The sequence below is a fragment of the Betta splendens genome, chromosome 12 (assembly GCF_900634795.4).
Source record: "Betta splendens chromosome 12, fBetSpl5.4, whole genome shotgun sequence".
NCBI lineage: Eukaryota > Metazoa > Chordata > Actinopteri > Anabantiformes > Osphronemidae > Betta > Betta splendens.
Genome location: NC_040892.2, coordinates 3,577,293 through 3,603,332, shown reverse-complemented (window position 1 = coordinate 3,603,332; position 26,040 = coordinate 3,577,293). Strand labels below are relative to the sequence as shown.

The 26,040-nt window shown below is 45.0% G+C and overlaps 1 protein-coding gene across 4 annotated transcripts; it reads right to left on the bottom strand.

The window, feature by feature from the left end:
* Positions 1-25,852, bottom strand: exd3 (exonuclease 3'-5' domain containing 3). 4 transcript variants are annotated; one of them, XM_029168938.3, is made up of 22 exons: positions 25,060-25,210; positions 24,255-24,316; positions 21,700-21,764; positions 20,930-21,091; positions 20,662-20,847; positions 20,531-20,584; positions 20,297-20,436; positions 20,032-20,138; positions 19,871-19,944; positions 19,296-19,334; positions 18,946-19,112; positions 18,619-18,772; positions 18,316-18,514; positions 18,101-18,210; positions 17,365-17,548; positions 17,038-17,213; positions 16,439-16,657; positions 16,278-16,331; positions 16,055-16,186; positions 682-748; positions 470-578; positions 1-270 (listed from the first exon to the last, which is right to left on the bottom strand). In XM_029168938.3, exons 2-22 carry the CDS (start codon positions 24,313-24,315, stop codon positions 255-257), a joined length of 2,475 nt encoding a protein of 824 aa, XP_029024771.1. In that variant the 5' UTR covers position 24,316; positions 25,060-25,210; the 3' UTR covers positions 1-254. The 4 variants fall into 4 exon arrangements, with proteins under 4 accessions (XP_029024771.1, XP_040929076.1, XP_029024770.1 ...); XM_041073142.2 differs by lacking the exon at positions 25,060-25,210 and adding an exon at positions 25,774-25,852 and having other exon boundaries at positions 1-578; positions 24,251-24,316; XM_029168937.3 differs by having other exon boundaries at positions 1-578; positions 24,251-24,316; positions 25,060-25,209.
* Between the last annotated feature and the right edge of the window lie 188 nt (positions 25,853-26,040).

The window sequence follows — 26,040 nt, the reverse complement described above, 5'->3', positions numbered from 1 at the left end:
TTAAAGTAAACAAATGCCAGTTTTATTAATAAAGAAATTTAAAAGTTAATAACTAAATAAGCAGGTAGCTAAATTAAGTCCAGAAAACATTCCGTCATCGTCTTGATGCATGTGGCCACCATGTGTTAAAAGGAACATGTGCTTTACACAGAACATCATAACGAGATACAGCCATGAATACAGTCAAACAACCATTTTAGCATGTGATCAGTCTTGTGTGGAGATGAAAGCAGCTCGTTCAGCGGCCCCGTCTGTTACGTGTAAGACCTCCTGAAACATGGAGACGACCCGGGTGAAGTGCGAGCCCTCCCAGAACACCTTGCCACATTTGGTGCACACACAGAAGAGCGCTATGCGCGGCAGCAGGGCGGGGGACACCGTGTGGAGCTGTATGGGCACCCCCCCGGGGAAGGTCAGCGTGCCGGGGTCCAGCTGTGAAAGGGGGGCCCAGCGGCACTGAAGGGCATACCTGGGCAGGTCCGCAGCCACGCCGGAGCCCAGGGGGTCGCCGAGCTTCTCGCCGTCCTCAAGGGACGCGAGGAGCGCGGGATCCGTTACGTCCTGGTCCTGCAGAAAACCTACGGGCAGAACGCGACAAAGTGAACCAAGCAGCACCTCCACGATGCAGGTATTAACAGAAATGGAGCGCTGGAGGTGTGTTGCTAAGCAGAGGCGAGCGACCTTTCTGTCGGAGCATCCTGAACATGTCCTCTCTGGGCACGGCCACGTACTCATCGCTGTTACACGCCTGGTGAACACATGAAAACACAAGCAGCCACTTTTAGTTGTTCATCTCGTTGGTCTGGACGGCTGCTGCACGTGAATGCGAGCGGGGGCTGCAGAGCCAGACCCGCGTCGACCCATTCACGCTGACATTTTTCCCAGGCTGCTGCTTTAGTGTGAACGGGTTTAAGTGTCACAGAGAGACCGTGTCAATGTGTGAGCGCGGCGATGCCGTTTACGCCTCAGTAACATTCACAGCTCCGTGCCGTCCCGTCCTCCCCTGCAGCAAACGTCTCTGCGGGACATTAGTGGCTCCTTGCTTGACGGCCCATGACGCGCTCACACACTCGTCTGCCAGTGGTCCTGCTAAAAGCCTTGTCAACACACCTGAGCTCCACCCAGCAAAAAGCATTCCACTCAGAGACGGGCTGTAAATCACACCCCGATCCTCCACTCGCTCGCTCTCAGATTAGTTCGTCTGTCTTCACCCAGATAGAGTTTAAATGGAGGCTGTGAATCAGGAGCACCCCCCCCACACACACACACATAAAGGCACGGTATGTCTTCTCCCCTGTCTGCACACGCAGGGCTGTGTTTGCCTCTGTAGCACCTGAGGTCAGGACGGGAGGAAGCAGCCAGACATGGAGGTGTGGGAACGGCAGAGGTGTCATCTCCTGCCTTAGAGTCTATGGGAATGAGAATTCAACATTAAAACACACTCGCGCAGGCACTCGCATAAACACGCTAAGATGTCCCCACGAAAAGCCGCTGCACAGACACAACACTTCACGATTCACACCGGTCCCCTGCAGCGCGCACACAGGCCGCGTGCGACCGCTCGCAGCGCAGACACGCGGCAGCGCGGCGGCAGCCAGGAAAACAGACCCAGCTATTTGCTCAGCTCACAGTTTCCCAGAGTCGAGCAAGCCAGAACCCGCTCTGAACTCTCAAGGCTAAGCCGCGGACACGCAGGCACGCACGCACACGGCCTCGCACACACGCGAGGCGGATCGAACCCATTCCGGCTGCCATTCGTTCGTTTAAAGATCCTGCAGACATGGATGAAGCAGCATGTGCAGTGTCGATCGGTCCCGTGGAAACAGACAGAATAAACTTGCTTCCATCAATAAGTGGAAACGAGGCTGGAGCATATGATCAGTGTTTGGCTTGATGCAGGACAGGAAGTCTTCACCACAGCAGAGTTTTCAGTGCACAGGTGCCTCCACTGTGGACCTGAAGCCTCGCGAAGCAGATTTTAGTTGTTTGCACATGTAATTATTAGGGAGCACAGCACGTGGCTCGGGTCCCGACAGGACTTTTTTGAGGTTTTTATGTAACTGATGCCTTCAGTCTCTGCACATAGACACATTATTGTGTTGTGTTTTTTCCCAACTGAATAATTCGCAATGAGAATACAGTTTATCGCCACAGATGCAGCGCTAGCACGTTCAATCAGAAAGCCACCAATGAAATGGGCAAACATTCCTTTTGTTCAGATTTATTTACTCAAAGAACAAGGTGGTTGCTGCACGGCTGCATGTTCTAACCCTTGACTGCCCTTTGTCATTCCGGAGCTTTTCAGGGAACCTCCTGCATTCTCACACTCCGTGTGGCCCTGCCGCAGGAAGAATGCTCCTTGCCGTGACAACAAAGGCTATCTAAAGTGTGATACTGTGTTTCAAAGGATGGGAGGTGGTGGAAAAAAAGAGAAGAGCGAAAGGGATCGTGGAAAGGAGGTAGGAAAGAGAGGAGGGGGGAGTCTGGGGGGTGGGGGGGATTTTTCCCTAAAATGCTGCCGTGGCTCTCCCATGGGAAAATCTTCGGCCGATCTCCAAAGGCGGTGCTTTCAGGGCGTTGTAGGTCACATGGTTAGGGTTTAGCCAATTGTGCACTGGTGATTTGATTCAAACTGTGGGAAACCAGGTAACAGGGCAGCATGGGAACTGGGAAGGAGCGCTGGTGGAGTGACAACCGCCTCCGAATTTCAAATACAGGTTCTAAAATATCTACCTTCACCGTTTAAGGTCTCTGAGCTTAAATATATTATACAGTGTGTCATTTTCTACTTTAACTACAGCATTCGTTCCAAAGAAAGGAAAATAAAACATACAGCAGCATGGGTTCATTATTTTAAAGCACTGCCCACATCAGGGATCTTCCACTTGCCAGTAATTCTGCTTGAATGGAAATATCTGCCTCACACGCTTGTAGAAACGATGAGTAAAGAGAAGCTAAGAGACCAAAACGCGTTCTCCACGCTTTCCCACGCGGCGCCAAGGTCAATGGATGCAAAGTGCAGCGGGAAGAAGGACGTGGAAAGCGCTGACGCCGCTCGGCTGCTAATCACTCAAATCTCATCGCTATCTTCCCCAAAGCCCTGCTGTCTGCGGAGTCGCGCCCACAACTGTCGCCTGCTCGGTGGAACGATACCGACGGTTCTGACGGAATCAACTGCAGAGCTGCAGGTGGTCCAGGGCGCTGTGCAAAACAGCGACTCGTCATATGCGAATGCATCCAAAAATAACAGGACCATAATTTGGCTTCTGGAATTTGCCCTCTGTCGAGCTGAAGGCTTTGGCAGGAAAGCAGCCGCTGCAGTGAAGTCCATGAGTGACAAGAGCTTTTTGATCACGTCCTTAATCTCTAGTCAGCGGCTGCAAATGATTTTTATCCAGGTATTAAATATCCTTACGTGTTTTATGACATTAGCAGCCGTTTTAAACGGTCTATTGTCTGGAGGTGGAGGTCAGTTTGCCGATGCAGCAGGAGCGCAGGGTAAACACTGCACTGACCCGCTGCATGTACTTTCCCACAGCACCCTGAGGGTATCTGGCCAGTGTCTCAGCCCAGCAGTCTGGGGTAATTATGCTCACAGCAACCTGAACTTGGACCGCAGCCGTGCCTGCCCGGGCTTGACATCACGCACGCCTCCCTCTGACTCACCCGGCGCACACACATGTGCAAGCACTGGCGCTCGCACATAGCCCACAGCTCTGCAAAAGGCGGCGGAGACACGCATGCAGCTCTCGCACTCACACGCCCGTCCCTGACTCACGTTGCACCCACTCATTTCACCTGCATGAAACGCAAAATCACACACACAAAATGATTTCCTGTGTGATTTTCCCATGGCTGCAGTAAACTATTCCGTTTATTAAGGTAAAGCAACGCAATAGCTTCATCATGACATCTTGTTGCTTCCATGTGGAGCATGAACCATATTCAGTCTTTTTCATTTTCTGAGCCTCACTTTGACATTGCTGCCGTTTTTCCTCCCTCCTTTGGTCACTTAGTCTCTCTTCTCAACAGAGGAGATAGCAGCCTAGAGTGAAGCAGATAACAACCCAGTCTTCACACACAGCACTAATGCTTTCCCTCGGCTTGGCACAGGCGGTTCATTATGTGTTTCAGCCACTCAACCTTCAACCTCAGCCTCCTTCTCCCTTTCTCCGGCCGAACTCACGTCTTCTCCCTCTCTGCGTCTTGCTTAAAGCTCCATCTAGTCCCGCTCTCCTTCTCCCTGGTTGTCTCTCACCTCTAACCTCTTTCTTTTGCTCCTCATTCAACCCCCCCACACCCCCCCCTTGAAATGCCGGATAACTAGCACCAGTCTAATCCAAACAGCTCAGGAAAACAACGCGCTGAAAAGGTCCGTTGAGCAATGGGATAAAAACAGCTCATTTCAAAAACATAAAAAGCTGGATTAAACTCTAACCAGCCTCTATTGATGTGTAGCTTTTTTCATTATGGCTTAAAATTAAAACAACCCGACTAAAGAATCTACCAGTTTAAGGGGAAATGTGTCACATTCAACACTGAGACTAATGAGTACGCAAGTTAATGCACATGTCAGCGTTATTACAGCTGGAACGTTCAAGGTGGTCCGAGAAAGTAGTAGATTATTATCATTAAAAATGATTTTAGTCATTTGTCAAGTCAAGACCAGCTCATTCACTTTTTAAGTAACTAGTTTAAGATGGGTCGACCCTCTCATTAATTTATTATCACATTATTTTGACAAGTCATTATCATCACAATCTAACTAACTAAGCGTTGCTTGTGCAACATCTACCCGCTGCCCGTCAATTCTCCCGAGCCGCTGCTGCACCCATTCAACCCGATGTTGTAATGACATCTACAGTCATCCACGACGTGCGCTAACAATCCTTAAACTGTCACTACACCCACACACTTCAACTGAAATTCCACCCACTCGACCTGAATCCATCAACCTGAACTACATCTGCGCACACACACACACACACACACACACACACACACACACACACACACACACACACACACACACAGAAGGTCCCGTCATGGGAGAGCCACCGGCAGATTCCTTCGCTGAACATTTATCATTGCCGGCGCATATTTCTCCCTCCAGCCTTCCTCCTCGCCCATTCTCTTACTTTTTTTTCTCATGCCTTCCTGATGCTGAGGCTCAAAGGCACGCCGAGAATGTTATTGTAATGCATAGTGATTCACCCAGGACTGTAAATATTGACAGTGGTGACTGTCGCTGCTTGGTTCGCCACTGTTCATGTGAGGCGGAGGCATCGGGGTGGTGCACTGTACCTGCACACAGCTTCACTTTACTGCATGAATGTCAAGACCACGAAAATAAATACACAACCCATCCATTTCAACTTCAGTTGTAAGTAAGTAAATGTACTGAAACCTCAACCTGCCTTTGTGTGAACATTTGTTGCATCATCTTGCACGTGATGATCGTTGCCTAAGGGTTTGTGTGAAATCACATCAGACATCTTCCCATGTACAGTACAGTGGGTCCATACTGGGGGCACACACCCACCACACAAAGTGCTGAACAATGCGTGCATGCACATGTCCTTTTTTGGAAGAGGCCTGCCAGTCATTACTAAACGCTTCCTCCCTATTTTCAAAGGTCAAGAAGAATGAACGTCCACGCTAAATTCAATGCAAACAACAAGCCTCATTCCTAAGTTTTTTTCTCTGGCGTCCCAAGAAAAATCCAAGATCCTCATGACATATTCATGAAGTGTTGATATGGGCTTTAATAATGATGTCGTGTGATGATGGTGTGCAAATCCTATTTAACATAGCTGAATGTCCTGCTGGTGCCCATAAGTCACCGCTGTAATGTGAGAACATGCACAGGTTGTGGGCTTACCTAAAAAACAGATCCCAAATAGGAAAAGAAGATCAGACTCTTCATGAAAGCTGCATGAAGAAAGCTGCTTCATCTTGAGAACATTTGTGAAAATTTCCAATTGTGAATGAAAACTTACTTACGGCCCAAGCAGTAAGTCTGTCTGAACATAGAACAGTGAGCTGTGTTAAAATGTAATTCTACTAAAACTACTAATGGAACAACTGGATCATAAAACTATTAAGTCATAGCTTGTGCTGGTAACATCGTTAATGCTTCAGACAAACTCAGAACACTTCATCCACGTCTGTCTCTAAGAGTCATCACACATTATCAGGACACACACACACAGTGGACAGGGCTATGAGAGGGTGAGATAAGGGCAAATAAAAGAGGGAAAGGTCTCAGGGTTAAGTGGCAATAATGGTGCAGGATAAGACATCTATGTGTGTGTGTGTGTGTGTGTGTGTGTGTGTGTGTGTGTGTGTGTGTGTGTGTGTGTGTGTGTGCGTGTGCGTGTGTGTGCGAGTGTGTGAGAGAGTTCAAACTCATTTCAAAGTGTCTCTGGGAGTCTTGAGACACGAGAGGAACACATTAGAGAAGCAGAGGTAGAGGGGAGAGGGGAGGTAAAAAAGGGGGGGGGTGTTAAAAGGAAGCAGTACATGACACTGAACAAAGACCGAAGGGAGAAAGAGGAGCGAGGTGGAGGAGGGTAAGGGAGAGTTCAGGAGAAGTGGGTCGGAGGTGAGAGGTTGGGGTGTTCGGGCCGAGGACGGGAGGGGACTCGTGGTGACGAGATTCACCTCTATTGTGACTACAACAAGGTAAACCCAGAAGAAAGAGCGAAGGAGAGAGTTCCTGGGTCGTACACGCTCTTTAATTCCACCCTTCCTTCCCTTCCCTCCCTTCCCTCCCTCCCTCCCTCGCTGCTCCCTCACTACCACCAGCCCCAGCAAATTCCCTAGGGCCAGGGGCAGTCCCCTTTCAGTCTCTAGTGACACAGTAATTAGAAGTGTGGGAACTGAAACCGTCCCTCGTTCTGAGCCCCGCACTCCCACCCATACCCCTCCCTCCCTCCCTCCCCCTCCCTCCCTCATTTCGCTTGCCCCCCTTCAAATCAGCTCCCAGCTCCTAGCCTTCTCCTCTGCATCCTCTGCCACCTTATCCACACCACCTTAGCTCCCGATGTACGGAGGCAGCATCTAACTTGCAACAGGAGGCAAACGTCGACCCCATACTAAAACTATCTGCAACGAGAAACGGATGCTGTTAATTGACAAACAGAAGTATAGGAAAAAACATGACAACTGCTGCTGCCGCATTGAATTAAAACTAATCTAACCAAAGCCCACAGTGGCTAAATCCTCGTGGGCCACCTGTGATGCTCATGGGAGCGTCACATCGCACGCTCTCACACACATACACACACTCGACCCCATACCCTTCATTCACCCCCACCACCTCAATCCACCCCACCGCCCCCACCGCCCCCACCGCCCCCACAGCCACAGAGTCCCCCTATCTCCTCGAACAGAGCAACGCTGTCTCTGCCGCTCTCTGTCAAGCCCACCGTCACCACCCCAACCCCCATTCGCTATCTCCACGGTGATAACCATGGGAACAGCAGCACTGTGGGAACAGGCCACCAGTTGACCAAAATAGACAGCAGGAAAATGGAGGGAAAGAAAGGAAGAAAGGGCTCCCTGCATCCAAGGAGGAGGCCTGTGCGTGTGTGTGTGTGTGTGTGTGTAGGAGCTCCATGGGATCATCTAGACAGACAGGTACTCAGGCACTCCAGTCACCTCCGTTCCACCGGTAACAAAGAGGGGACGCTGGGTGGCTTGAGTTGCTGCTTCATTAATAGACGCAGCTTTGGTTTCGGAGTCGGTGGGACGTGCTGGAAATTCTCCTTCTCACACACGTTCAAACGTTTTAATAGACAGCAAAGCCCCACGCAGAAAAGGCTACACCCTTGACCACAAACACCCACACCCACACTGCAGACTAATACCACACCATCACACACCCAGGCGCTCCCACGACCACGCACCTTCAAACTGCACACACGCACGGAAATGAGATCCCACTGACTTCTGTCTACTTCATGAAATCAGTGATGAAGCACAGTTTGTTGAATGATCTGATTATTAATCTCAACATTTCTCTCAACTGCAAACAAGCTGCTCCTAGAAAATTCGCGACATTAGTTATGGGAAGGGATTCCTATGAGAAACATTATACCCGGGTTTTCTTTGGCCTGAAGGGGGAGGAGAAAAGGGGAAAGACGCAAGTTGTGCATCATCATCTTCCTTTTTTTTTTTTACCTACAGTGCATTTAATTTTCCATTCCATTTATATCCTGCATGTCTTTAAAGAGCAAAGCCTTGGCTCCTACTCTTATTTTATCTCCCTTCCTCTTTCTCCCCAAACTTACATCATTCCTCCACTTTTGTCCAATCTTTATTTCATTGCATGGATTCTCTTCCTCCGCTCCCTGTTCCTCTGTTAGTTTGTTTTACACTGTATGTCTCTCTATCGCTGTTGTTTCCAGATTTCTATCACTCCATCTAACCTCTCTGTCCATTAGAACTGCCCCCTTTGGTCTCTCAGGCCTTTCCCAGGCCAAAGAGTCTGACCTCTTCATCCTTCTACCTCTTTGCTCCCTAGAGGGGGGGGGTCTCTGTTTAATCTGAGTATGTGAAGAAATGAGTAAAAAGGGGGAACAAAATAGAGGAATTGTGTGCGTGCGTGTGTTTTCATGCCCGTCAAGCCTGGAGCTCCCAAAGCAAACAGGCTTTTACCCTCTTGATAGCATCACATCACGCAAACTAGACGAACTGCTGCAAGACAGAGTTTTCAGTCCAAGATCTTCACATGCACATACAAGCAGGGTACAAAGACGCAAGAGGCGCAACTAAGGAATGCACAGTCACAAAACTGATGTTCACAGTCTGCACGTAATAAAAAAAAGCAAGCTCCCAAACACTAGACATACACACAGAAGGCTGAGTGGTTACATTCAGAAACCACAAACTGAATGGGGGAGGGGGGGGGGGGGGGGGGGTGGTTACCATCTATTATCACTGTCTCCATGAGGTTTAGATTTAATTGTTGACACAACTTATTCTTGGAAACTGTAACACACATACTGCACGAACACACAGTGCACATACATAAAGGTGTTCCTCACACACAAGCAGACATCACAATTAAAGGAATCGTCTGCCTTTTTTATGACTCTAACAGGATTACCCAAGACATTGCTCTTCAAACTCCCAAAACTCTATAAACAGGAGACAGGAAGACAACCACAAAACGTCACTACCTCAACTCCTATGTGACTGTAAGCACAGACTGCAGACCACACACACTCATCACGCACAGACGCCGCAATCATAAGCTGAAAGGTAGCTAAAATTATGTCGTTAGTAACCTAACATTAGCTAAACAAAGCAGAGGAGGACATGATTTGCTTTCCAGAACTCCTTCATGCCGCAGGGGAGCTTGTATTCTGTGCACAACAACACACTGTTGTCTTTTAACTCACTGTTGCATCATGTACTTCGAAATCCTGCAGTTTTACAGTAAGGGTGAAAAGCGATATTCAATCAGTCCGTAAACAGAAAACTGGCTCCGTGTCAGTTTCTCAAAGTTGCCTATCGCATAGTCTGATGTAAGTCATATTCTGTCTCCTGGGAGTCACAGCAATCAAAACGCAGAATGAAGAGAACACTTGAGAAAGAATGGGATAAAACTGGATTTGTGCCAAAAGGACTCATTAGCAATATCATGTGTGAGAATGGGGTAACTCAATCTACTGCAGCGGCCTCGTGTGCCAGAGCCGTGATAATAACAACGCTAAACCTTTTAGCTTTTAGCCACGCTGCTGATGGAAGGTTTTTCTTTTTACCAGCCTAGTTGTGAGCAGCACAGGCGAAGTGAGCCCAGACGGTCCGCTGCGCTGCACCGCGCGCTGAGTGTGGGAGAATGATCTATGATTCACTAAGCTGCAAAGACAGGAGATCGCATTTCACTATCGCAAGGGAAACCATTATACCATGACCACAGACACAAAGACAGTCATACCAGCAGTATCTGGGAGAAACACAGTTGTTATGGCTAGTTCTCACAACGTTTTTTGCCGAGTTATCTATTTGGTTTCCATCTCACCGATGGGAGCGATGCTTTTGGGGTTTCTGGAAGTAAATCAAATTTGCACGCATGCACCTTCTGCAGGAAAGTAAACAAATCCAGCTCTGTCTGATTTTTTATTTCCACTCCGCAACACGTTGACCTACTTTTGCAACTGGTTTGTACGTAGCTGAGGTCTTGTCGTGCCACATATGTTTCAGCTTGTAGTGCACACCTAAATGCATACATGCCTCCGAACTGTGCATCGCCGGCGTTAACGCTTTGTGTGTGGCAGCGCTGTCGTTAGTCGACCCGAACTTTGTTATTATAGCGCCAAGAATTCTGCCTCCCCTAGGAGACTATTTAGAGGCAGAGGGCAATCAGTCACAGCAGCACCGTCTGGCTGTGCAGCTACTGTGTTCTGCAAAACATGAGAAACTTCCTCTTTCTGTGTGTATGTTAGAGAGGAAGGCATCACTAAGTGGTTCCCTCTCCAGCAGGGGAAAGTAGACCCTGTCGAGTGCCTCTCGGCTTCCCCACCTCCCCAACGAGCCAATAATGCAGTCAGACACACACACACACACACACACACACACACACACACACACACACACACACACACACACACACACACACACACACACACACACACGCACACACACACAGAGTGAGGTTTCTCCTCTGGAGGGGAACATAAACAGGGCTGTCTGTCTGCGAGCGGGGAGCGAGTTCTCATGACATCACCACCCAGCAGGAATGCTTTGCCCCATCAAAAACCCCTCCGCTGGCCAGCAATCCGCACATACGCATACACAAAAACACATGTTGAATGATTTATGCACGTCTGCCGTTTTACAACAGAAAGGTCCATATTCACAATAACAAGCAGCCCAGCGGCATTTTCTCTGCTCCAACATTTCATTACTTGGCAATTATTCTTTAATTCCTCACTACTCAGTCCCCCCCCCCTGCAATGTCTCTTACACTGTTACTTTACTGTTCTGTCCATTTAGACATTCACTGTAGTTCACACATACAGTATAATACAGTATAAGTACAAATCAACTATGAGAAACTGAGAAATATTGTTTTGTGTTGATGCGTATGTGTGTGGGTGTGGGAGACATGGGAAATTACGCACTAGTTCATTGTATTGGTGTTTGGAGGAAAAGCCCTATTGAAGCTCTCCCTCCTACCTTCTCACCTCTCTTCCTCCCTCCCTGACTCTCTCCCCCTTTTCCCTCCCTCCATCACTTCCTGCCTCATCTTTCTCTTCATAGCCATCTCTTTCCATGACCCCTCGCCAGTTTCCCCATCTTACTCTGCCTTCTAGTGTTCACCTCTGCAACCCAACCTGTCACTGTCATGTTTTCTTGCTATTTCTCTCCATGTGATTTTTTCCTCCTCCGGTTTCTCTCAGGCTTTTGGGGAGAGCAGGGGCAGGAAGCAGCTTGGCTCTCAGACAATGGAACGCATCAAAAAGCAGCACCAGCCTCACCAACTTTACACGCACACGACGCACACGACGCACACGACGCACACACACACACACACACACACACACACACACACACACACACACACACACACACACACACACACACACACACACACACACACACACACACACACACACACACAGCAAGACAAACAGGACATTCCAGCTGCCGGCTGCACCGGATTCCTCGCCTTGGCTAATCTGAAACGGAGAGAGAGCCTAGGAGCGGAGTGGAAGCTGGGTGAGAACAGTGGGTGAGGGAGACTGGGGGAGATGGGGAGCAAGGAGGCCAACCAAAGGGTGAGAAAAAGAAACAGATACAGAGAGGGAGTGAGAAACTAAACTGGCAAGTAGGGATTATAGAAGATAAAGAACTGCTGATTTGTAAGTGTTTTCAAAGAAAATAACATGTAACACTTATAGTCACATGCAGCTGTGCAGCTGTAACAGGGTATTAATTCACCCTAACACATGCATGTAATGTAGATAAGTATATAGGCTTGATACATTCATGCTAAGAGACACCTTATGTGGACATGTGGAGGTTCTGATGTCTGAACGTCAACCTCGTACCCACGCATGAGGGCGTCACTGGCGGCGCGCTCCCAGATCCGACCTGACCGTGGGAAACGTGAGCAGGCATGATTTCTGAGAGACCACGTGGTTGTTGATCGACAGCTCGTCTCTGTGCCTGTCTATTAGTGTGTGACTATATCTGTTATTGTACCTGTCGTGAGAATTCACTTCCAGGGGGCCTAAGGACACGTGCTGCAAGATCCAAGCTCCAGGTTTTACAGTGGGATTTCAACACATGCTCTGCTTCGCACACACTTCACCACAGTTGTATGAGTTTTGTCCAAACGTTCATTTCATGGCATTGTGTGACACGTTGGCTGCAGTTCACTTGTGGCCCCATGATGTATTTCTGTGAACTCTTCCATTTTTCTGATGAAAAATGACTCAGAATTAAAATCTCATTCCTGTAAAGAAGTAATTTCAACACACAACTGTGTGTGTGTGTGTGTGTGTGTGTGTGTGTGTGTGTGTGTGTGTGTGTGTGTGTGTGTGTGTGTGTGTGTGTGTGTGTGTGTGTGTGTGTGTGTGTGTGTGTGTTTGAGTAACAGGAGACCCGGAGCCTTCGCCACACACAGTGGGAAATATTTGGGATGGTTTCCCTCGGAATGTCTTGGCGTGCCTATGGAATGCCCCCCTCCCCAGCGACTCCTCCTCCCCTCTTATGCTGTCGCACCCCTCTCACTTCCAAAGAGGGGAGAGAGAGAGAGTGGGAAACTGGCGGGACACAGATTCAACCACTGCTTTGCCTCCACGAAGAACAGAGGCAGAGGACGGTCAATGCCACAGTGCACAAACTAGGCGGAAAATGTGTGATTGGACTTTAGAGCTGCATCTGTTACAAAGCAAACTATGGCAAGTATCTTCATGTGGTCCAGGACTTACACACATCCCACTGACCAACCCCTGTTCACTTATACACTCACACACGCACACACATACACAGCGAGCGTAGGGTAACTTTAGACGTGTCTCAACCGCTCACATTCCTGGCTTCTCAGCCAGCGGCCCTCTTTGTAGATCAAAGGATAGACAACAAGTCTGTGTATCACCATGCTCTCCTCCTCCCCTCCTCTTCCTTCAGTTTCACCTTTTCCATACACTCTCTCCACTTTAACCATTCTCGTGTTTACACACCACCAAGCGACTTCTCATTTCTCACACAACCGTTGTCGTATTATATCAACTCTTGGGTTCATTTTGTCCCATCTGAATCACCTCGCTGTACTTCCCTTTCCCATTCTGGCCGTTTTAAAACCTCGCTGCCATCTCTTCTGTTCTCACTTCTCCGTCTCCCTTCCCCCCCCCCCTTTTCTTCTCCCACCCCTCCCTCTCACGGTGTGGCAGTTCCTGTTGCTCTTGTTTTCACTTCCCCAGCGGTCTGGTGCGTGGGAACCAGCGTCTCTGCTGCAACAGTGTCTAAGGCTGACTTCGAGTGTGTGAGTCTGTGCGTGTTAAGGTGCTGAAGTGACAACATGCGTGTGAATTTGTTTGTCAGCTTTGCGATTTGAGTGTCTGTGTCTATGTGAGAATGTGGCTGACGGGTTGGATGTGGTGCAACTGTATCTCCCAGTCAATCTGCGCTCTCAGGGGGTTAAAGCTACTAATAATTACAATATATTTATTTCACAAATGCTACAATGATGACAAATATGAATAAAAGTTCAAACTATACACATTATCCCAAACCAGGACACAAACACAAAGCCCACCTACATCTCCCCTGGACTCCTTGCAGTGTGGACACACATTCCTGTGCTTCTAAAATCTCTGTGTGGCCTATTGATACACAGAGACAAACATTAACCCTTTCCCAGCACAAACGACACACACACACATACACAAGCTTGTGGTTAATCTCTTTTCTGCTTTTTCTCTCCCTCTTCACCCATGACATTCATCAGCGGTGTAGCTGCAGGAGAGGGGATCGCAGCGAGACAAAGGGGGAGAAAATCACCCATCCACTGCTCATCGGAGCGCCTTACAATCAGATAACAAAGGGGTTAACTTCGCCTGGGTGGGCCGTGGAGTAGACCCCACGGTGGCACTCTCTCAGTCACACATGCACACGTCACACACAAAACATCTCCACCTAATTTGATATTAACTAGATAGTAGTTTAGTAAATGATTTAAATATAGATCAAACTGTTTGAAGTCTATTTGAAAGGCAAATCTTATTTTGAATCCTGATTATTAAAGTAGGGAGCTTATTTTGTTTGCCTTTAAGAAATGACATTTTTAGATAATAATATTTAAACTATTACAGTTCAATCTGATAAAGAATTAACTGAAGAGACAACGGTTGTCTGAAACAGATGGCCGTATTCAGACTGAGGCTGTAAAACCTGCCCATGTACTGGGACAAATGTTTCCCAGCTCTGAACTGTCTGACGTCTATGATTTTACAGGTAACATTTGGTCCTTCTTTGGCTATAATACATCCACAGGCCTTTGCTTCGAGGTGGCATTCACAGTGACCAAACAGCACATCAAGGGCCTGACCATTTGTTCGGGCTGGTCACATATTTCTAGTGTGTATATGGAGGATGTAGCGTCAAGGTGGTCCAGGTTTCGGGAGATGAATGCACTTGTGGTGTGTCTTGGCACATTTGGGCTCCCCCACTAGGAGCAGGTCAGAACACCCACGTAAAAAAGAAACTGTCACACACAAACACAAATACAGCCATCAGCGCTCTGGCAGAGTTCTCTAAACAGCCACCCATGGAGATATCTGCTTCTCAAGTGCCCTAAATCCAACAGTTATTGATAGCGACTGCCTAACAAACACCTTTGTCAGGCTTCACAAACATGCGTAAATAAGAATTAGAACAGTGCTTAAATGACCCTGTGTTACACTGCATGCTGAAAGATTTATAAGCTGAGGAGCTGCCTCACATTTGAGTCTGCTGCACTTCTTTTTGGTTGTTTTTAATTTCTTCCATCTCTAGCACCTTTACAAGTCCAGGATGTGGTGGCAGCAACCTAACCTAAAGTCGAGGATGACTGGTGGGTTTGCAAAATTGAACCTGTGCAACAACCTGTTCCCAGCTACTGCTGCTCCTGGGGGCCCCTGGCATTCCCAGACCAGATGGGATATGCAATCGCTCCAGCTTTCCCTTGGAACGCCCCAGGCTCGCCTTCCAGTTCTATGTTCCAGGAGGAAAACTAAGCAGATAACCAAATGGCCGCCACCGGCTACCTTCAGTGTGAATGTGCAGGGAGTCAGCTGATCTGTTTTCAGAAGCTGGCTCCATTTTGGGTCCAATGTCTCCACAACAATCACAGTACAACAAACCCAAACCTTCCAAAGCACATTAACCTGCCAACCAAAACTCCTAATTGATTTAAATCTCAGTTGGTAAACGGGGGCCTGGTCAGACATTCTCTTCGCTCTCATCTTTGCCTTTTGGTTCACTGACAACATTTACATTTTCCCAGGAAAGTACAGTAGAGAGGGGAGAAGGTCTTCTGCTTTTTCCTTGTCATATAATAACCTCTTCCTCTTTTATTCAGCATTACACAAAGCCACAACAAGCTTTGTTCTTAGAATTCAGGAACATAAAGAGTCCTGGTGTATTTAACACCACATAATTATTTCTTGAATAATCAACATTACTTGTGAAAAACACTGAATGTTTCCTTTTACTCTTTTTTTGAACATTCTAATATATTTAATATAAACAGCAATAGTCTGTGATACATACCTTTTACCTTTTTCCCCTTTGCTCTCCTTTCCATTTCATTTCCCAGAAACTTGTCCTCACTGTGTATAGCAACATCTAGTAACCATGTTAACTGGGTAATCAGGTCATCAGGGAAAGAGTTTATAAGACACACCTAAGAAATTTGGCTTCTGGAAGCCAGAATGTCCACACAGCAGGCGAGTTATCAGACTTTATCTGTACCTCTGGAGACCGAAAGCAGTAAAAAGCAATGACATTATTTTATTAAGACACACAGAACTCCGGCAGCCAACCAAAAGGTTCCTACCTGACAGCGGCTGAATATATCGCTGGCAGTGGGCTGGACATTAAAGTGTCTGAGAACTCGGACAGCCTGGTCTCTGGCCTTTTCTGAACAGTCCAGGGAAAGACACCGACCTTCACCCACCTGGGAGCGCAACTATTCATATAGGACAGAAAACACACATGCTCTAGCAAATGGTAAACATCATCATTATCTATTGATAGGTTTCCTGTTTGTGAATACTTACACTTTGGTATGGTTGGCCACATGTGAGAATGACACGGGCTTCAGCCTGTGCTAACTGACACAAAATGCAAAAGGACACATTAAACAATGTAAAAGTTGTTTATTGGCATTTGTATTTATCTCTAAATGTCTTAGCAGGTTCAGTTCCACCTACTAGCTCACCTTTGCTGCCACTCTGTGATCATCGGTGCTCTCCAACATGACAACATCGACTCCTAAACAACGCAGGTACCTCCCAAGCCCCTGTAGCATATTGTCACACACCACCCGTAGCTGCTGGGGGGGCAGAGGGCTGCAGTCTCCTGAAAGCTTCCCACCACACGGGAGGCCTGTCTCATTGTCAGAGTGAGGGGGAATGACCCTTTGAGCTCCCTGACATTCCTAAATGGACAGAGACGATAATGTGATACTTAAGTGATCCCCACAGGGGGATTTTCTTTTCACTTGCATCACAGTGCAGGAAGGTCAAAGCGGAGGGAAATCTATCCAACTGCACCCCTGGAGCTGATAAGAACTACTGAAGCATCTTGGTCAAACACATATTGTCCCTCTCTGCGGGCTGTATTCCTAGGTTTTTAGTCTTTTTATTCATTTGGAAACTAAAACATTATCAATTAACTAATAATCATTATATGTTTTGGCACAGAAGATTATACTTCAAACCATCAACCTAGAAACTATCACATCTTAAAACATTTGAACACATTTTAAAATTTGTAAATGATTTCAAATTTAATGAGAGGCAGCAATTGGCTCTTAACCTCTGTCTGAAGGGCTTCTCCTGCCTGCTTGGCCTGGCTTTGTTTCCCCTTCTTCTTTTTTGCACTCTTCTCTGACTGGTTTGAGGACACGCTCCATAGGTCAGCTGGTAATCCAAAGTATTCTGGTTTACTGGAGAGGACAGAGTACACATCCAGCAAACAGTAGGCATCTGCCGCTAGGAGAGAAAAAAGGAGGAATCGGGTGTGAATTTATTGGTTTGCATTTCATCAGGGGATAACAAAATAATCTGTGATATTCAATAGTGAAAAGAACTGCCACCATCTGTCTCCCTGTCATTGTGTGTCTGTGCGTGCACAATAGCTTACCTGCATATCTAATTTGGCTGATGCGCAGAGGACGTTTCTCCCAGTTGGACATCTGCTCTGTCTTGTCCAGGGGCCTTCCCAGGACCTGTTGTACCAGTTGACTCAGGCCTTTCTCTGCAGAGTCCTCTCCTACCAGCACCTCTTTGGGACCATCGTCGGTTCTGGTGGCCTTGCAGCGCTGAATCTAAATAAATATGTGCAGAATAAAAAGGTAGCTTCGCTATTTTTCTTTACTAAACACGTTCTGTCATTAACTCAGGCCTTGGAAACTTTATTAACTTGAATGATCTGCAGTTGATGACAGTGCAAGGGTGCAGGCAATACATTGTTAAACTGTTAAACAGTCCCTCCCATCTTATGTCCTGCCACAACATCCTGTTTGAACCGGACATTCCTTGTGATTTTGAAAAATATGTGTTGCATTCCTCACATCCTGCAACATGCAGCCTAGCAGACGGTGAAGCAACATCATCAGTTACTGACCCACGGTGCCATTTCCCCATTCCTATTCCCCATAGAGACTCTGAGTTCCGCTTCATATATCTCAGGCAAACTACTGGGACATGGCAGCAGTGTGTACCCAGGGAAGCATCCAAATATAGCCAAGAGCAGGGGAACTATAACACAACAAGTTAATCACAATCCTCTGATATAGTACAGCCATTAAGTAGTCAACAAAAGTGTGTGCTACTACTTTACAACCCTTTACGTAAGGTCATGATAATGACAGTGTTACCTTTTGGTGTACGTTGAGTAGATCAAGCACCCCCTCAGTCTTCAGTGGCTCCTCTAAAAATTGCTGCCAAGTGCCTGAGAGACATCGGAGATCCCCTGCCATACCGTAACCTGAATGTGAAAGTAGGACAAATGTAATGATAAATAAAACGAAAAAAAAATAAAAGTGTCACCTGTAAGGAGATGACCTCAGATTGCTTAAAATGGGTCTCTTACCCAGTTTAGAGACATTTCTTTCAGAGAAGAAGCTCCTTATGAAGCTAACAGTATCTGGGTGTTGATAGAATCCATTTGCACAGAGGTCCAATAAAAAAACCTGGTCAGAAACTGCAAGTTGTATCAGAGAAACCTGCTGAATTGACATACAGCCAAACGTGGGCTGCCACTCCATATCAACTCCCACAATACTGCCGTCCTGAAGAACACGAAATAAAAAACAGGGTTTTAAAAATAGCTTCCAATAAGTGTTCTCTATTCACATCAGACACTTCCCTTTCCCCTATTGCTGGATATCTGTACCTTAAGTACGACATTACTGCATCTCTGCAGAGCTTCTGGCGTGTCCACAAAGTGAACCTTGTCCTTGGTCAGAGGCAGCTGGTAGAACATCTGACAGTGAGACTGAGATGGCATCCACTCCTCACTTTGGGCTGAATCACTGAAACCTATCTGTCTGAATAGTGAGGCGAAATGTGGGCATTGTTACTGGTAGGCACATTTACAAAGATCAGTGAGGGAATGTAACTAGATACACAAATGAATAAAAAAATATATACTGTAGTCTTTTTAATATGTTGCATGTTAAACACACCAGAATATTTGAATTTTTTAAATGATAAAACTCACTGTAGATGGGGGGGTAGAGCCTGCTGTGTCTTCCATACCTCGCATGGTAAACGGTTTCTGGGGATTGTGTATCTTAGTGACCATTGTGATGCTGTCTGTAGATTACAGTACTTCACCAACATCTCCACCAACTGGATCTGCAGCTCGAGGTCGTCTGCCACGACATACTATAAGCATACAAAAAACATATTGCTTATATTTTCTACACAAGCCTCAGTTCACTTTATTCAAAAATAAATCATGCGTGTCTTTTTTGTGATCTCTAGTGAATAACAAGCTCACTGAAAAAACAAACAAACAAACAGATGTCTGTTATGAAAAGTGAACAAAAAACTAAAGACATAACATACCTGTACATTGTCACTCCAGTTTTCCTCTGTCATACTTTTCTAAAAGAAAAAGAGAATGTAAATACAGACTAAAAGAAATACACACAATATGATTTTCAGAATATAACCTGGGTTAACTAACTAATTATTAGCTAATTCCTTCTCATAAATTCTTTTTACATGGTGTAATTGAATTACAAAGAAGCCTGAGAATTCTTTCACTGTCAGTCGTACTGTACTGTAATTACTCCTATTCATTCCCAGCACTTCTGTCAACAGCAAGAAATATAATAATAACTTCAAGTTCCAGTCAGTTCTTTGCTCAGCGTGTTTAACCACTAACCCACTAATGCTATGTCAGTGCATGTTCCCGCCAGACCTGGAGGTAAGACTTCATTGCATAACTCAGCTGTGACTTGAGCTTCTTAGCAAACCTCAAATGCTTTCTCTGCTGAAAATTTCCAAAAAAATCTATTGAGATTCCACAGAGTTCTGTTGGAAACTAGTATTGGCTAAAACTAATGAAAATATATTAAAAGTGAAAAGATGATTTAAAATGCATTGGTTAATAATTTATTAAAAACTTACTCACTTACCTCCACAAACCTCTTATACATAAGAAAACGTAGACTGCCTAGTTTCCGTTTGTGCAAAGCATTAGGACACAGTTCTGAGTGAAAAAGACAAGGTTGCGGTTATTTCTGCACATGCATATCTATAGGACATAAAATGACCACAGATGTCCCCAATCACACACTTTGGTTAATGTTGAATTTCTCCACGAGCCGTAAGGTGTGCTTGGTGAGCACTTTGGGCTGAATCTGGGCAACACAGTGTCTGGACAGAGACAAATGAGGGTATCTCCTGCAGAAACACAGATAGCCATGTGTAAGTTGACGCAGTTTAAACTAATGCCTGCATAGATTTACGTATATATATATATATATATATATATATATATATATATATATATATATATATATATATATATATATATATATATATATATATATGCTACATACTTGTGTATCTCCTCCACACTGAAGCTGGGGTGGCACCAGGAATCCAGAAGTACGACCAGTTGTTGTTCTAGCTGACTGTGACCTGTGACGAAGGTCTCTGCCAAAGCCAGCTTACCTTGCAGTATGAGCGGTACACACATCTGTAGAGAAAAGTTGAAAACTTAAGAGTTCAGGAAGCTGATTGGGAAGTCAAATAGAAAGGTTTAAACACACACACTGAATAATTTGCCTTACCTCCTCCATATTCAGGTTCTTCTGTAACTTCAGCTTTATACCGACTATTGCTGCCTGTAAAAAAAAATAAAGAACAATTAGAAAAACTAACAGAAAAATCTACCATATGACAATGTTAAAAATGCTTTCACCTCTTTATAGCATTTGAGGGTCTGCAACCTCTTAATGTGCAGCAGAAGTATGGCTGGATCTAGGGAGGTGAGCTGGTAGGTGTTTATGAGGCTCTCTAAAAAGCTGGACTGGGTATCTGTTAATAAGTTCAGAGCACGACACTGGAGTGGAACGGCTTGTTGCTCAGGGAGAGAGCCTATGGTTGCCTGGTGAAAAACACAAACAACAAGAACATAAAAATAGTTTCTTAACTCATAACTGCATTTATTTAGTTAAAATTCTTTCTACCTGTGGGTGCTCCTTCATCCATGTCTGGTATTCCATGAGAACGCGATGGCCAAAGGTGTGGCTGTTGCCCTTCTGTTTTACTGGACAGCCTTCCAGCATCGTTAGCAAGCCCTCCAGGGGTTCGGGTAGCTTTGAAAATCCATGAAATGAAGCCAGATGTAGCTGGAAAGTGACAGCGAGGAAAACGCGTCAGCTTTATGGGTCTGTTTCTGTTCATATTACTTAGATAGGCAATAAAAGTGGAGGATCAAAGGAACCTCTGCAGAAATCTCTATTTACTAATTTATCACCTCAGGATATGGCAGAGATTTTCAATCAGCTGAAATAGCACAGTAGTTATAATCACTGGGCCCCATGAACACAGGTTTGTTTTCATTCTAAGTCTAATCTAAGATTAAGAATTCAAACTCTGCCGTTAGGAAGTTCCTACAACAGAAAATGATATCTGTGTGAGAATGCCTTGCGCTGTATCTTAATTTGCAAAGCAGATGTCATCCACTCAATATCCTCCTCACACAGATCTCAAGTTCATTCAGTGCAACGCAAATTCCTTCCTTCCTACCGACAGACACTCTGGTTTCCTCATTAACACACACAGACACACACGCACTTCATCTGAACATGCTGATATCCGAGCCCACTCTCTTGTGTTCCTTCCTGTGCAACTGCTTGTTGGAGACACACAGCAACTCCATCTCGCTACCTCTGTGAGCGCACTCGCTCTTTATTGTGCACATGGAATTGACACACGCTGTGAAAGTGACTCTCACCGTCTGCAGATCTTTCCGGTTCCATAGCTCAAAGAGCTGGTTTCTCAGCTCAGCAGGGTCAAGACCTGTGGGGGATCACATACATGGTTAGATCAGGTGGGGTTTCACTCTGACCAGAGACCTCTTTTAAACTGTTTAGGATTAAACATTATTTTTACTGATAGCTTCTGACTCCGGGGCCTTTGGCCCTGAAGCATATGCAGTACAGTTCCATGCAACATAAATCTAAGCTTTTGCCTACAATGACCTTTTGTTACATACCTACAGATCGTGAATAAGAACGGCTCAATTTGTGGTAATGAACTATATTGAAAGTATTTCTTGTTAAAACATGCACAACTGTGCAAGGTCAAATATTACATTGTTAACAAGCATAGCAGAGCCACCATAGCATGAGATTAACAGCTGAGGCTGGTTGGACATGAGCGGAACCAGCTTTAGCTCTGCATTCCTGTTGAGTCTGCAGCTAAAGTATACTAGAAGAAAATGTCCTTCCATGAAAGGCCACAACTGTATTGAAATGAGGCAGGATATACAGTACGTATACTGTATATGTGTAGGTGTGTTTTACATGTTTTGTGTCTAGCTGCCTCTGTGTGCATCCCAAAAGCTTCAGCTTCTTTCTGTCACTCATGCTGTGTGGGCTCAGCCATACCTGCCCCTTTGCCTTTCTCCCTCCCTCCCTTCTTCCCAGGGCTAGTTTTCCTGTTCTCCTTTCTCTCCCTGCAGCAGCCTCTCTTGATTTTGTCTCGGATTTCCCGAGGAAAGGGCTATGCAGTGGTCAGGGTGTAAAAAATACAGTCTTCCTGATGCACAGCCTGGGAAAGTAGACCATAAGGTTTCTCTCTCTCACATGTTGGCCTCTTTCATTACGGTATCTGTCTTGGCCTGACACTTTGTTTCAGTCATGTAACCCTGTCTGATAATCATATCTTCTGGCTTCATTTTATTTGTATTTTTTGTAGTTGTGCTTCTCTACGATTCCTAATCCTAGACTCACTTCAGTCTCCATTTAAAATAAATAATAATTTTTCTCACTTCCTTGTTTAGTGTTTATTACACACTTCTGAGTTTCCTTTCCTTATTTGCAAGTTCATCTGGTTTTAGTTATTATGTGTGACTCAATGATCTCTCCAAAACGAAAACAACAAACCCCCAACAATATTATTTTCACTGTGACTTGTTTTACACAAGGCTTGTTGAAAATTACACAGAAGTACAATTTCTGCATATATATGCATCAATCACTTTTTAATTATAAAATACGTAAAGTGTTACTTAGATGTTACTTATAAGATGCTACATTACAGCATGCTATAAAGATTAGATTTGTCATGAATAGGCAAAGCTGCTTTAATTTGAAACACCTCTGCTGTTATAATGCACATTCCAAGCCATTCATTCGACTAATGAACATGCATATGTGCATAGGCACCGACACAAAACACAAACGGCACAACCCACTTCACTTCGCTCTCCATGTTTATGTGAGAAGAGGAAAGAGAAGTAGTGGCGGTGAGAGGAAAGGAATGTGGCCCATGTAGCTTCTTTATGTTCTTGGATTGTGATTGAATGAAATGAGCAGAAAGCTCTATTCATTAGGACATAATTACCCCATCACCTCATATAAATACATGGATACACATGGTGTACATGAACTCATTCACCCCTTGGAGGGTGACTCTGTCTTTCTTTTTTATTTTCAACATAAGAAAGCTTCTTTCTTTCAGAGTATTTCAAAGAAATCAAGCAGCAACCCTAACCCCATTGTAGTCTCTCACCTTTAAAACAATATAAGTCACAGACATTTCAGTAAAATTAGACAAAATTAAATCCACAGGCAGTTAGACGCCTGTTGCCAGGCAGCTGCCAAACAACTATAAGTGTCTAAATGGGGCATTTGGTGTCACTACAGCCACCAGAACAACTTTAGAGTGACTTGGCAGAGGCTGTGCAAGTGGCTCAACTCCACTGGAAGGATGCCACAACATTCTTCTACAAGTACTTCTCTTCTTTTGTAATTTATTGTAGGTGCTGGCAAAAGGTTTCAACAGGTGCTATTACAAAATCTTGTAAGTGAGGAAAGTACCAGCACTTACAAAGAAAGACTCCCATTAAACCAATGTCTGCATGTCAATTAGGGCTTCAGAATTGACCCAGTACAGCTCAGTGCCATGTGGACTGACACATACCTATATGCTCTACAACATGAAAAGAATGGTGATGTTGATATTCTTGTAAACTCTATTACCAAACTAACACGACCTAGAAATGTAAACAAAGCTACAAACTAGTTTATTCAAAGTTTGTATTTAGAGTTATTAACACGTTTAAGTACAGACGAAGTGCTGAAAACAGTTGGGCTGTTTTTTTAAGGACACAGTATTTCCAAGTAAAAATGATACTGAATATCAAGATACAGTGTTGTGTAATACTGTAGGGAAAAACATACTCCTTCAATAATTTACACGCATTTTTAATTATTATGTGCATTTTTTCTTAGAATCCATGTACACGGGGACTTGAATATAGTATAGACTATGATACAAACCCACTGCCTCTGAAGTAGTATGGCTCATCTCTCTCTCTGTCCACAGGAATGTGTGCTGATGTCATTCTATAGATCCACAGAAACACAGTTATAAATGTAAAGCTAGACCACATTCACTTAGAAGCTCAAAATAAATTCATGTATTTTGTTACTGTTATAACCATTGTGATAAAACATTGTAAAGACAATGTTCTTGGCAAACAATTAGACATACGCTATCATGAATCAATTTTGCTGACAATATCATTCATTGCCAGAGAAACAACTGTGGGTACACCAGCCTGAGAAAGGGCAGGAAGCCAGCTGGCTAAGATCCTTCATTTCAGGCTGAGCGTGTTGTTTTAGGCAGTAGTTTGGTTGTTTCTCACTGCCTGAATGTCTACAGGAGACTGTGGCATTCAACGTTTTCCAGGCAACAGCAGATTTTCAAGTGATTGGGACGGAATACAAATAAGACACGGCTCTGACAATGCTTTATATTATCTCCTTACTCCATCTAGTGGTAACAAAGTTTAAATCGACTTCCTCATTGCTTGTTTTCATCCCGTGGTAACAAACACTAGCTCGCTTAGTCCCGTAGAATCAAACGGACACTTTAATAACACATTTCATCTGTTAGTACCACATTTATTAAAGCATTTTAGGCCGACGTAGCAACGTTTATGTTTTTCCTATTACACTGGTGGTTTAAAAACGACAGGGTGCCATAAAGCTCTTTTTCCACATACAGTGGACCTTTTGTTTTATTTTACAAGTCCAGGTAATATCAAACTACTGCTACGCTGTATCATATATAGGAACGCACTCACCATGTGCTAGTTTCTTCCTTTAATTATCGTCAGATAAACTAACTAGCCAGCCTAGCCCAGCTAGCTGCTCTTGCCCCGCCTCCTTTGCTTCTTCTTCTTCTAAAGTATTATTAGGGTGTTTGACAACCAGTGTAAAAAAGCATTACCGCCCCCGACTGCTTCGACTACATCACAGTTGAAGTTATTCCTGCTTTAAAGAAAAAGATGTTTTTTTTCTGCTTACTCTAATCAGCTAAACTTACTATGGTATCTGTTACTGGGGCTCTGTTCAATCAATGGCTGTATTTGTACGCAACTTATTATCTGTATCTATGGACATAAATAATCATACTGGTGTTCTTTCCCTTCAGTCACTGGTGTACTGTGAACTACTGTCTCTTACTTGGTCCCACACCCTTCTATACTGTAGCGATCCGGGGGGGGGGGGGGGGGTGTACATAGTTTGGTTGACTGTTCCAGTTCGTATTGTGTTATGTGGCTCTTTTATTTTGAAGCGCAGATTGTTGCGTGACGCCAGGTGTGCTTCCGGAAAAGAAGGGACCCGGGAGAGAGAGGCGGGAGTTTTTGTTCTGTGTAGTGCCGGGGGAGCTTAAAAAAGACTGTGGTGAGACCTGTTGTGACACCGCTGTTGTTATAAGAAAATGAAATAAGTGCTGTTCACACCGAGGCTCGTAACAATACTATATAACCCCTGGTTGACGTCTGACGTGTTACCTCAGCTATCATCTGTGCTGCTATTTATATTGGGCTCATTCTCCACCTAGCGGCGAACCTTAAAGGACGTAACAGCTTCTTCTTCTTCTTCTTCTTCTTCTTCTTAAACTAAATACATTTGTAGAATTTAATTTGAGTCAGATTTGTTGATATAAGCAACTCGAATAAAAAATGGTAAAACACATGTCCACACTTCCAATGTTTTCATTTCTATTTAATTTACTTGTTTTTACTTTTATTTTATAAGGTTTTGAAATCCTTCGTTTA